Source organism: Euphorbia lathyris, chromosome 6 (assembly GCF_963576675.1).
Source record: "Euphorbia lathyris chromosome 6, ddEupLath1.1, whole genome shotgun sequence".
NCBI classification, from domain to species: domain Eukaryota; kingdom Viridiplantae; phylum Streptophyta; class Magnoliopsida; order Malpighiales; family Euphorbiaceae; genus Euphorbia; species Euphorbia lathyris.
In genome coordinates this window covers 997,289-1,010,548 of record NC_088915.1, presented here as the reverse complement: position 1 = coordinate 1,010,548, position 13,260 = coordinate 997,289, and the positions used below count along the sequence as shown (strand labels likewise).

The following is a 13,260-nucleotide window of genomic DNA, read 5'->3' as shown; positions in this document are numbered from 1 at the left end:
TTTAGCATAAAGTTTAGTTGAAACAAAGTGAGATGTTAGTCTATTTGTTTAACCACGTTTTGATTTCGATTTCCTTTATTTTTTTGTTTATAGAATTTTTTTTTTTCTGAATGTGGAATTGCAGGTTTGATTTGTATTTGCACGATTCGTGAAAAAGAAGATGCATCTTACTGAGAAAGCCAATGTTTGTATGTTGGTAACAGTTCTTTCTCTTCATATCCAAGGAATTTGAATTTGTTTTATTTTTCTATTTCATTCAGAAATCATATTCAATTGGATTTGTTCCTTTCTTCCTTTTCATACAAAGAATTAATGGTTTGATTAGTGCCTGGCTTCTGGTTGAAGTTACTCTTATTTTTTTTTTTTTGGTTTAATAAGTCTGTTACCTCATGCTAGATCTAAAACTTAAATTGATTACTGAAATTTTAATGTTGTTCTTGTTTAATTGCATTCAATATACTCTTGTTTTTTAATAGAAATTGTTTCAATATACTATTGTTTTTCAATAGAATTTGTTGAAGGTAAAAAATGGAAGACACTTGTCAAAGTAGTAACTGCCAACTGAAATCATCAAGAGAAATCAAGTCCTGCCGCAGTCACCAGATAATATATAATACCAGTTGCTCTGCTGCAACATTGTCTGCAGATGATTATGATAATGACCAGGATGATGAGGACACATATGATTATGATGCACTTTCTATTGAATCCATAGAAATATTTCATTTATCTCGATCATATTACTCGAGGAGAAGAAAGTGTAGAAATTCTCATAGGCTGCAATTGGTTTGAAAGTATTTACTTTATTTCATCAAGTTTGACCTGGGAAGCCAAAGCTTAAATTAATTTAATTCTACCACAACCACATATATAGTTATTAACAATTTATTCAAATAGTCTTAGATCTTTCACTACAAGAAAATTGAGTTTTGGGTACAAATAGTTAAAGACAATTAAATTATATTGTCCTCAAATTATATTGTTAAATTTGTAAGGAAGACAAAGAATGATACAGTGCCCAATTCTTTTTAACGTGAGAATAGGGGACAAATTTAAATTGACAACTGTTTATATAAAAATATCTCTCCATTAAGTGTCCCAAAATAATCAGCGGGAACAACTCCCCCCAAAAGCAAAATCAAAGAAATTCAGTAAAATAAAAATTCTGAAATTGAAAATCTCTTTCTTGTAGACACAAGTTCTCCACCGCCTCTCTCTCTCTCTCTCTGCGATCAAACTCGTCTCGCTCCCTCAATCCAAGCTCGCTCTCTCCCTGTTTCCCTTTCCCTGAACCTTCTGTCTTCTTCCCGTCTCTAGTCTACCGCTAGGCACACCTCTACTGGTATCTCTGGTGACTCTAACGACAGAAGCTGTTTGTGGCACAACAGGTTTTTGTTTTTTAATTTTATGAATTGATTTTTTTAGGGTTTTGAACAATTTTGGGTCAATGGCATGTTAGGGTTTTTGTTTTAATTTGAAGAATTGATTTCGTGATGTTATTAGCAAAGATTTAACAGAATCACAAAACGAGCCTTATAGAAACGTTAATTTTTTTTCCAATAAGCAGAATAGTGAAGTTGCCATTACAGAACATTTGGAGGTTGGAAAAGGGGATGACAACTAAGGCCTTGTTTGAGTGTGCAAACTTCTTGAATTTTCAGAATTCTAGATGGTATGGTTAATTTCTTAATTTCTTCTTTTTTACACAGTGGTATGCTAAACTATACATTCCTATATATATAGAGGTTCTTTCTTTGTACTACCTACCTCTTCATAAGATGTAGAGGATCTAGATTAGACTTTTTGAAGGAGCTCATAAGATCCTCCTATAAATGTAAAATAAACTTTATATTTGGCAGATTCATTAGCGACATTCTAATATTTTCTTACATTCATTATTTCCTCCTTATTAAGCATATATGAATTTGATATTTGCCAATTATGAACCTATAATCCTACTGAAGCCGGCCAAATTATGGTTATTCCTTTGCACAAAATTTAATTCAGTATAGTTTAAATAGTTTTGCTAATAGCTGTTTCCCCTGTTCCAGTTCAAATTCTGGCATGGCTCTAATAAAAAAACTGTAGTGCTATTCGTCCTCGCGTCTTGACTTCGACCTGCTAGTATGTGTAGCCCTTCGACAGTTCGAGCTATTCCTCTCAACTGCTCCTTCTTCACTCGACCTGCTCCTCTTTGACTAGCACGTCGAGATAGTAGCTTGATGCGGTCAAGGAGAAATTGTACCATGGTAGATTGAACACATTGTTTTTTGCTACTATGAAGGATCCATGTAACCTTGAGATTACATCTATTCAGGTGCTTGAACAAACTTTCTATTTTTGGTTGTTGAAAAAGAGATAGAGGTATTTAATTTGAGGGCAGTCTTTTTACCCCAATCTTAGTTTGCTAGCGTGTGGATATTTTGTTGTGTTCATGTGATGGTATGCAATAATAGCAACTATATCCTTCAATTTATATTTGGATGCTACTAAATTTTTTTGGAACATAATTCTTTCTTTAGTTAATTTCATCATTCCTAATATCAGAAGCTCCGTATCTCATCTTTTATTGTTGTATTAGTGAGGTAACATATTTGTTTCACTATTTTTGTATTTGTCTCCCTCTAATGGATCTATTTTAGTGCCCTTTTAGCAAATTGATTGCTAAAAGTATTTGTAATATATTATTATTTGTTAAAGATTAACTATAAGAACACGTTAAATCTGAAATGGAAGATGTCCTCGAGATGGAATATTTTTAACCTAGATGATTCTTTCTGCTTCCCGCCTCCTTATTCTTTGGTCCATTTACGACCATCACCTCCCTCTTCATTCATCCATGTATACTTCACGGTTCCTTCTCCAATCACCTCTCTCTAATCTTTCCTTTATTTATTTGTTCCTTTTTCTTTGTATAAACTGATGGCAGACCTGTTAGCAGGGGTTGTGGTTACGACGGCTACATCATGTCAACAACGAGGAATGGATGTGATCTAACTCCTGCATATTGAGGTAATTTTTCAAATTTTTTTCAACTATTACATGAAATCGAAGGCTTGATTTCGTTGATTGTATTACTAACGTCTATGATTTTAAGTTAAATTTGTTTTAGTATATATAATTTGGGGTTTTGGATAAATTTTAGGCTTTTGATAATTTTAATTTTAATTTTTCTTAGAGTGTATGCATCCAGATGATTAAGTATATATAATTTGGGGGTTTGAAATCGAAGCTTTATGTCCAGGAGGGATAAAACATCAACTTTAGTCCATAACCATTAAATGTTAGTAGAGGCATCGATAGGGGAAATTTTATCGAGTAAGTGACAAGATCGGCTAGAACGTTTTATTGGCATTCTCTCTGCTGGCAACCATTTTGCAGAGCGGATGGTTGTGGGTATAAACTGGATGCATCATAAGTTGATAAGATCTGTGGAAATAGTGGCTCGGTCTTTCATAGCTTTTGTGAGGATGGAAAAGGAATTCATGCTTGGTTTTATAAACTAGTAAATCTAATAAAATTATTATCAATTGAAAATGTTAACCGATCACTAGAAAACCATGTTTTATTCAACTAAATGGAAATAAAATAAACATATAAAGCTAAAGAAAGAAGAAAAATATTTCGGTGATATTGATATAGTTCCATACATAGATAATTATGCCCTCATTGTGTTGAAGATAGTTGCTATTTGTGAATATAGGGTGAGTGGTTGGGCAAGATGGGTCATTGTTGGTTCATCTTGTTTCTTGTTTATTAAATATTCAGACTTGTTCTTTCCACAATTTTATTTCTAGCATCTGGCTAACTAGAGTTGTATATATTGCCCTTCTTTTGTTTTACTAGGTTCATAATGTTGCTTCGAAGTATTTTATGAAGTGCAACTGTAACACTTTCAGGAATCCTGCGGAGATAGGAACCTCGATTTGGGTATTTTTCTTTCTTCTAAAATTTCATTTAATTTATTCCTTTTGTTGTATGTTGAGTTACTCAGGACTATTTGTTAACCTTCTTTCATGGCCAGCATTTGATTAATATCCTAATTGGTGTCTGATTTTATACTGAATTAGAGGTCTCTATCCAAATTATTTATGCATTATCTATGATTGACAATAAAACAGATAAGGATGAATATGAGTATAGAGATTGGAAATTTCACATGCTATTTGAGTGTTTATTTCTGATACTATGGCTATTGTGTTAAGGTTAACTAGTTATAAGAGTTCCAATAGCAAAAATTGAACCAAAAGGTGTACAATTTTATTGTTATTGTATGGCCATTGGATGATTCTCTTTCTAGCATGCTTGAATCCGAGCTACCCCTATTGGCAGTTTTCCTTTTCTTGTTTGGATTCCTATCTATATATATGCTAATTAATGCTTTCGTGTTTGCTGCTTTTCATAGGTTACTTGCTTCAGTTTCCTTCTTTTCATTTATAGACTAGTATGTGATGCATTTTATGGTCTTAAAATGTCATTGAATTCGTTGTGAGGATGTCTGGTTTTAATTGATGCATTTTGATGTTGATACGTGCTAGTTTTATTAACTAATTTGAAGTCGTGGACTAATTTCATGAGTAATCATGGTTGTGATGGTTGTTATAGAACTTCCATAGTCTACTGGATTTGATGATTTTGGATAAACACCTGATACTAGAAAAATGCATCAATCAGTATCAAATGGATCTCCTACATTGCTAGGGAAGCCTATTTGAAAGCAGCTAATATGCTATTGTTGACAGGAAAACATTATCCATCAGATTGATATATTGAGTCCACAATTATGCTGATACATTATCCATCAGATTGATATATTGAGGCCAATTTGTGTATTGCACTCCACTTAAAATGTTGATACATGTCGCTTTAATATACTAATTTGAAAGTGTTTTGTGATTATTTTTTATAGAGCTCCGGAGTCTATTGGATTTGATGAACATTTTGTGATTTGTAGTCAGAATGGGAAAATTTGATGTCAATTTAGAATACTAATAATAACTAGTGAAATTGAAATGTGGAATTACAAAGATAATATAAATGGATCTAATTTTGTTGAAAACTGCTTGCAGGCCATTTCAAGGATTGAAGTAATTGTAAAATCAATGAAAATTGGCGGCATTCGTAGATTTATCATCCCAGCATCACAATGTGCTTTTGCTCGGCTCTACGACATCGTTGAGGCTAACCTTGATGCTACTATTGAAGTAATTATCCCCTCTTCCTCTTCCTCTTCCTCTTCTTTTTTTTCTTTGTTGCTGATAGATTTCAGAGGACTACAAAAGTACTTGTTCTCAATTCTGAAATTGGAAATTATTGTAGAAGTCGGAGTTGGCAGCAGCGGAGAAAAATAGGGCTACCGTTATTGCTATAAAGGCTGAGATACGAACAATAAAGGGTCGATTGCTGGAGGAAATTCCCAAATTACAGAGACTTGCCTTCAAAAAGGTCTGCCATATAGGTTGCTTTCCCCCCCCCCCCCCTAGTTTTCTGGCATTTTCTGTTTGGATGTGGTCCTAAATTTGATTGATCCAGGCAAATTTTTAAATCCCCGGAGAAGAAGAAAACGGAGCAGCTAATTAGTTTAAATTTCTCTATTCTAGGTCAAAAGGCTTTCAAGAGAATAACAAAGCTCGTAGCGATTTAGTTTCTGCATTAAAAGACAGGATTGAAGCAACACCGGATGAAAGTACGGGGCCAGTTAAACAAACTAGTGATTGGGCACCTTCCACTTCTCATGCTGGAATCAAATTTGACTCCACTTATGGTAATTTATCAATCTGTCTTGAAGTTGACTGTTGAAGTATACCCTGATGAATATGATACTCACGATGATTTTCCAATTATTTTATTAAAGAATATTTCCAGCAATCTGAAGAGTCGGACTGATTTAGGCAGGAGTGCGAGACACGTAGAGTGAAACAGGCAAGCTTGTGCATTTATTTATCTTCGAACTACGCTTTAGACTATGTTTTGCTGTCATATGTTAAAATGCAATAATCTGCCATAGTTTTAGTTGGAGCATATCAGTGAAATTAGTGTGAACTTCTTTTTTTGGTGGTGATGTGGCGTTAGTTGTTCATCAATATAATATATATCTGACTTCGTGCGGGATCAAGGCTTAGATGTCATAGCAGAAGGGTTAGGCACTCTGAAAAACATGGCTTGTGACATGAATGAGGTTTGACAGTGTATCTTGATGTTTGGAGTTCTAACAATTATTAAATGTTCTAGTTCTTGTTTGTTAGCTGGTTGTTAATTTGTCTTCAGGAAATGGACAGACAGCCATTGCTGGATGAAATGCATGACAAGGTAATTCACTGTTTCTTCCTTGTTTTGCTTAATGATTACACTACTAGTATAGTAGTATCCATTGTGAATCTTTCGTAACCTGTAATTAACATTGATTATTCAAGAATGCATCTTGTTAAATATTGTAAATCTATTAATGAATGAGTAGAATTCTATATAGCAAGATGTAAGATTATTATATTTCAATACCAAAATTTCATCTATTAGGATCAATTGAGTTTTGATTTTAGATGTTAAGCATAGACACTTATATTGTCAACTTTATGCAGTTGTATAATATTTTGACATCAAGCTCTCATGTCACTTATCTAATGAAAATGTTCTTACCAGTTGTGAGATTTTGAAGTAGCTCTCTTCAATCCAAATATTCATATATCTTTTAGCTTCTTCTTTTATTTTGTCAAAACGCCTAATGATAATTTTTAGGATAAATGTTGTCCCTTTTCCATAGGGATGGCATTTGTCCCGTAATGAAGAGACAAAATTTGTCTCCTTTACATGGGGACGACAGTCGCCCCATCTTTTGGGGATAAAAAATTGTCCTCTAAGAGTAGGGACAAAAATCGTCTCCTATACACGGGACGGAAATCGTCCCTAAAAACGAGGACGATAATCGTCTCTTAGAATGGGGACAATAATTGTCCCAAAAAATGGAGACGACAATTGTCTCAAAAAAATGGGGACGAGTCATCATTTTTGTCCCCTATAGAATAGGGTACGCTCGCATAGGGGATGGAACAAGGGGACGAAAAAAATTGTCTCCAAAAGAATAGGGAACAATTTTTCTGATTTTTGGGGACAATTTTAACGGTCCACAATAGTCAATTTTTTTGTAGTGATTTAATCAATTAAACTAATAGATTACTATTAAAGTTCGGAATTTTAGTTCTTAAACAAGCAAGGATTTATCTAGTTGGTTTTTTAAAGAAGAGTGACCACTTTGACAAGTATTTTCCATTTTTTACTTTCAACAAATTCTAATGAAAAACACGAGTATATTGAAACAATTTCTATTAAAAAACAAGAGTATATTGAGTGCAATTGAACAAGAACAACTAATCAATTTAGGTTTTAGACCTAGTATGAGGTAACAGACTTATTAAACCAAAAAAAAATTACGACTAACTTCACCAAGAAGCCATCGAGGCACTAATCAAACCATTAATTCTTTGTACACTCGTACGAAAAAGGAAGAAAGGAAAAAATCCAATTGAATATGATTTCTCACTGCAATAGAAAAATAAAAAAAAAAGTTCAAATTCCTTGGATTTGAAGAGAAAGAATTGTTACCAACAGGTTTGGTACAAACATTGGCTTCTTTCTTAAAAGCTGCACCAGTAAGATGCATCTTCTTTTTCACGAAATAATCATGCAAATACAAATCAAACTTGAAATTCCAGATTCAAAAAATAAAAAAATAAAAAATATTCCATAAGCAAAAATAAAGGAAATCAAAATCAAAATGTGGTTAAACAAATAGACTAAACACTTATCTAATAATTAAAATATCACTATTACTTAATTGTATAGCTAAGTCCTCAAGTTGACAAATTTTGATAAATTTGCACAAATACAATAAATTTCAAGTTGAGATAGCATGAATAAGTAGTATGAATTATAGACAACCATAAATTGATGACAAGTTAAACTACCATAATCTAGTCAAGAGAATAAGCGCAAAACTAATTGAACTAATCATAATAAACTGAAGCATGTTCTTGCTATATGGGTTTCATCAAGTTTGAACAGTTTAAGCAATACAAAAAAAAATCAGCAAAACCAAAATATCAATATGAAACAAGGACCACAAATGAACTTCTGAAAATAAATAACATTTGACAAAGGCATTTGATGATACAACGTAATAACACAACAAACCAATCAATCAAACTAACTCTTCCTAAACATGAACTTTTTAAATAAGGCTTAATAGACATCCAGCCCCTTAAACTTGTAACTTTTTTCACCTGACCCCCTCAACTTAGGGGACAACCTCTCAACCCCCTTAACTCTCTAAAAACATCACATACAACCCCTTAAACTTGTAACTTTTTTTCACCTGGCCCCCTAAACTTAGGGGACAACCTCTCAACCCCCTTAACTCTCTAAAAATATCACATACAGCCTCTTACACCCCTATATCCGGTCAAAATATTGACCCGTGTAGAAAACGCGATTGACTGTTGACCACACCAATGCCACATGTCATTTTTTTCTTAAATTTTTCCATGTAAATCCAGTAAATTACCCCATAATTTGGACATCCGTAGAGTCTTCTTTCTTGATTTGCAGGTTTCCACGAAACCTTAAGTACAACATATTCACCACAAAAACATGATTCATGAGTACCCACCATGAAATCGGTTTCAAGAACAAAACAAGCCCTAACCTAATTGACAAAAAATAGGAATTATCTCAAAAGAAGAAAGAGGCAAACCACAAGAAGAAGAAGAAGGAGAAGAATAAAAAGAAGAAGGTAGAGGAGGAATAAAGGAGATGATACTTACTATTGAACTTGAATCGGAGACCGATCGAAGACAGAAAAGAGGTGAATCGAAGGAATCGGAAAAGAGGAAGGAAGGATTTCTGAGGAGAAGAACGTTAGGGATTTAACAAGAAAAAGGATTTTTTTACCGTTTAAGTTTCTAAAGCCAACCGTCACGCGCTTTCTAATGAGTGCAATCCCAACTTATTCCATTAAGAGGCTATATGTGATGTTTTTAGAGAGTTGAAGGGGTTGAGAGGTTGTCCCCTAAGTTGAGGGGGTCAGGTGAAAAAAGTTTGCAAGTTTAATGGGTTGTATGTGATGTTTTTGGAGAGTTAAAGGGGTTGAGAGGTTGTCCCCTAAGTTGAGGGGCCAGGTGAAAAAAAGTAACAAGTTTAGGGGGCTGGATACCTATTAAGCCTTTAAATAATGCAAATTTATTTGTAAGAGGGACGTGTTAATATAAAAGTAAATTATTAATTCAAAACCTCAAGTTACTTGCAGCCTCTTATCATCTTTCTTGTAAGAAATGATCGTTTTCATTTTCGCCGGCCACATTCTGCAATCAGTGCTAGAATATATTTTTTTCTTTCTTCCTGTTTCTGAAGATCTGTTGAATCACTCATATTTTGACATGAATTTTCTTCATGTTTCTTCAATGTCATATTTCCTACACAATATAAACTAAGTTAAAATCATGTCTTTTCTAGATGGATTCGGATTTTTCACTATCATTCTAGATATTTTTTATTTTTTTATTACTTAAACATTGCAAGGTATATCTATTTGGATTTCTCCTTTGGTTTTGATTTAAAAAAATAATTCAATAGCCATATCCTTCTAAAAATAATATATGTAGGTTTGGAAACTTCATAAGGCAAAAGAACAAATGCGCCTCACGACGTTCGTACCGCGAGACTCACTAAGGGATAAGTGTACCCCGTCGTTATCAAGTAATAAATTTCTGGTTAAGTCCAGGTTATCGTCCACAGGATTTATTTCTGCAAGTATCGAGTTACTTGGTGTCAGGTGTTACCTAGGCTTAGGGGGTTTTGAGTTGGGTTTTCTAAGTTAATCTACTCCTAGGTTGAATTATACTATTCCTAGCTAAGTTATCTGATTCTAACTAAGTTATTCTACGCCTAATTAAGTTACTCTACCCCTAATTAAGTTAAACTACTCCTAAGTGATCTTTTACCAGTGCAATTATCCGAAGGAACATGAAGGGATATGATGATAATGAAAATAGATTGTTTAAGCAATTGAATTAAAACCTAAGTCACTTGTGTCCGAGGCGATTAACCCGACCTATCCTCCTAAAGTCCCTAGTTCGTGATTCCCTTGTAAGGCCGAAACTAGCTCTAAGGCTCAGCAATTTGGGCTTAATCTTCTATAGGGTCGTCAATCCTATAGGCACTGACTAGGTCAGATTCAGCTCGCAATATGTGCCAACTTGATTTTGGGATTATCGAATGAGTTAAACCAATCAGACAAAGCGTAAGACAAAGATTAAAGCATTAAAACAATTGAATGAACAAGAACTATAATATATATCAAAGATGAAAGTATTGTCACGAAGTTACAATGAGCCTAGGATTCATAACATGTATTAGAGGCTAGACAGAATATAAAAGAAGAAAAATCCCTTTCAGGAACCTGTCTACCAATGCAGGCGTCTTCCTAGGACTTAAGGATGGAGCTTGAGCAATCCTCGGTGAACGGAGCTTCGGAGGTGTCTTCAATGGAGGTTTGAAGGATATGGAGGAGGTGGAGAGGATTTCTCAAGATGAAAAGCTAAGAAAATTACAAAGATAAAAGATGCCTAATTACATTGGAAAAATCCTATTTATAGGCGTGGCTCGGGCCTTTTTCTTGACCTATTTCGTGTCCTTATGCAGGTAGGAAGTCGTGGGGTCCATCGTGGCATCGTGGGGGTGGAATTGGTCTTTTTGACCAATTCCCGCAGGTCTACTCGCCGAGCAGGGCGAGCTGCTCGGCGAGCAGGCACTGCTCGTCGCCAGCAGGCACAGCCTGCTCGTCGAGCAGTCTTACCCGATACGCCCCCACGCGGATGCCGAATGCAAACAACGTGTTTTTCGCCCGAACTTATCCCTGTGCATGCACAAAAACTCCACATAACATTAGTCCAAGGCTAAATTGACCCGCCAATCGCTTATTTAAGCAAACGCTTCGTTTGGTGCGAGTTTTGACGGATCAATTAGCTTCAAAAGATAACGGAATTATAATATGCATGCCATTTTGGCCGTATTTGCCTAAATTGATCATAAAACGATCCTAAACAATGAAAAGTAAATAAAACATTTCCAATTTCTAACTAACTCACACAAAAGTATTTAAATGCGAGAATTGCTCGCTTATTAACTAAATAACGCTAAAACCCGTCCTAAAACCATACCCAAAGATAGGGGTTTTTGACCCCTATCAAACCTCCTCGCACTTAAAACTTTACTTATCCCCAAGTAAACTAAAAACTAAACCCGCAATCACAAGCAAGCTAGAAAACCTCCCGGTTTGACTAGGTGCTTGACACAATTTCGAGCATCTGTAATTACATGCATTCGGAAATACAAAGTAGAGACACGATATCCAAAAGCCGGATTTCAATTATCATAGGTCATATGTTTTAAGAAAAAGGACACATGTTCAATTAAACAAGCTTGAGGGGATCGCTAAGTAAAACACCTCATCATAGGTAGTTTACTCATTTTACACAATTTTGGTGGCTAAGGTGTTTACTCTCGGCTTATGTTCTTGCTTAGGATTACGTTGATTTTGCACGTTCATCCGAGTTCCTCTACTATGCTATATGACTCCGATGATATCAAAAACAGCCTCGAATTGGGGTTGTAATGTGTTTAGAGGGTTAAAGGTACAACAAGGGTTAATAGTTCTAGCGCTAGAAAAACAAAGTTCAAATGGCTTTAGCAAATATAAAGTGACTGAGCTTTTTATTCATTCATTATCTCTTTTTTTGGACGTTTTTCTTGAGACGTTTTGATTTTAAGAACTGGGGAATGAAGTTCTCCCCTTTTTGTTCGTCTCTTTTCTTTTCTCTTTTTTTTTGTTTTTTTTTTCTCTTTTTCTTTTTTTTTCTTTTTCCCCTTTTTTTTTCTTTTTGGGATAGTGCTCATTCACTTTTTACCCTTTTGGCTTGCTACTATGATGCCATAAACAAAGATAAAGCGCTAGAACGACAAAGGCTCGATGTGAGCTTTGCAAAAACTTTAGGATTAAGTAGCAAACCAAATGATGGTTTGCAAAAATTGGGTTAGAACGAAAGAAAAATCTATCAACTACAAAAATATAGGCTCAAAGGGGCTTCCTAGAGTGGATGAAAAAGAGAAAATAAGGTAAAGAAAATGGTTAATTCTAATGAGGCTGATTCATCGTTTATCATCTCAAATCATTGCATGTAGGTTCAACACAGTATTAGGTGCAAAATCTGTAATCTTTCCACAAGTCAAAGCATTCACACAAAAATGTCAAGAAAAAAAGCTTTTTGATGTTCGCTCTTAGGCTCAAATTCAACTCACAATTCTTTGGGTTTCAATTTTGTGTTTACTAGTTTTCCCCAAACTCAAGTTTAACATCACATGCCTTCAATTCTTAAGTTATCTACCTAAGTAATGATTTTAGCATTTCTTCAAAAGTAGGGCCTAAATGCAAACTTTAGCTCATGCTTTTACAGATACCAGGATTGTGTCCTACACCTAAACTAGTTGTCATGCAATCTTAGATTCGGTTCTCAGTCCTCAAGGACAAATAACGAAGTTTAGATTCGAAGGAGGTTCACTGGAACACATGAGAGGAGATGCATTTCTCAATCAGATTCCTCCAGTTTTCTGGGATACCAGCTTTGGCTACACTATCCAGAAGAAAGCTCCAGTTAAGTCTATCATAGGCTTTCTCCAGATCCAGTTTAAGAGCCACAATCCCTTTCTTTCCTTTTTTAATTTTCATGGAATGGACAACCTCCTGGGCAATAACAACGTTATCCATCATTTGTCTACCAGGAACAAAGCTCCCTTGATTCTGGCTAATAATATCCGGCAGGATCTTTCGGATTCTATTAGCCACAATCTTGGTGATAGCTTTGTACAAAACATTACAGAGGCTGATAGGTCTCATCTGAAGAAAGGAAGAAGGTTTATCAACCTTAGGAATCAGAACAAGGAGGGTCTTATTAACCAACTTGATATCGTTAGAACCACCAAAAACACCTAACACAAAGCTGTAAATGCCCTCTTTCACAGTATCCTAGTGTTTATGATAGAAGCTAGCGGGGATACCATCAATCCCAGGAGCCTTAGTGGAACCGATGCTGGAGAAGGCCAGATCAATTTCTTTGAGGTCAACTGGATGGAAAGCATCCTTAATAGCATCCTCCCCTAACCGAGGAAAGGAAGTATCAGAGTAGGCACTCTCCAAGTACACCGCTTCTTCTC

At 35.0% G+C, this 13,260-nt stretch overlaps 1 protein-coding gene across 1 annotated transcript; it reads left to right on the top strand.

Annotated features, from left to right (window-relative positions):
• The first annotated feature begins 1,576 nt into the window (after positions 1-1,576).
• On the top strand, positions 1,577-6,243 carry LOC136233766 (syntaxin-71-like). The gene is made up of 8 exons (XM_066023458.1): positions 1,577-1,672; positions 2,052-2,317; positions 2,942-3,012; positions 3,847-3,930; positions 5,070-5,204; positions 5,320-5,445; positions 5,601-5,764; positions 5,855-6,243. Exons 4-7 carry the CDS (start codon positions 3,874-3,876, stop codon positions 5,622-5,624), a joined length of 342 nt encoding a protein of 113 aa, XP_065879530.1. The 5' UTR covers positions 1,577-1,672; positions 2,052-2,317; positions 2,942-3,012; positions 3,847-3,873; the 3' UTR covers positions 5,625-5,764; positions 5,855-6,243.
• Positions 6,244-13,260: the final 7,017 nt, after the last annotated feature.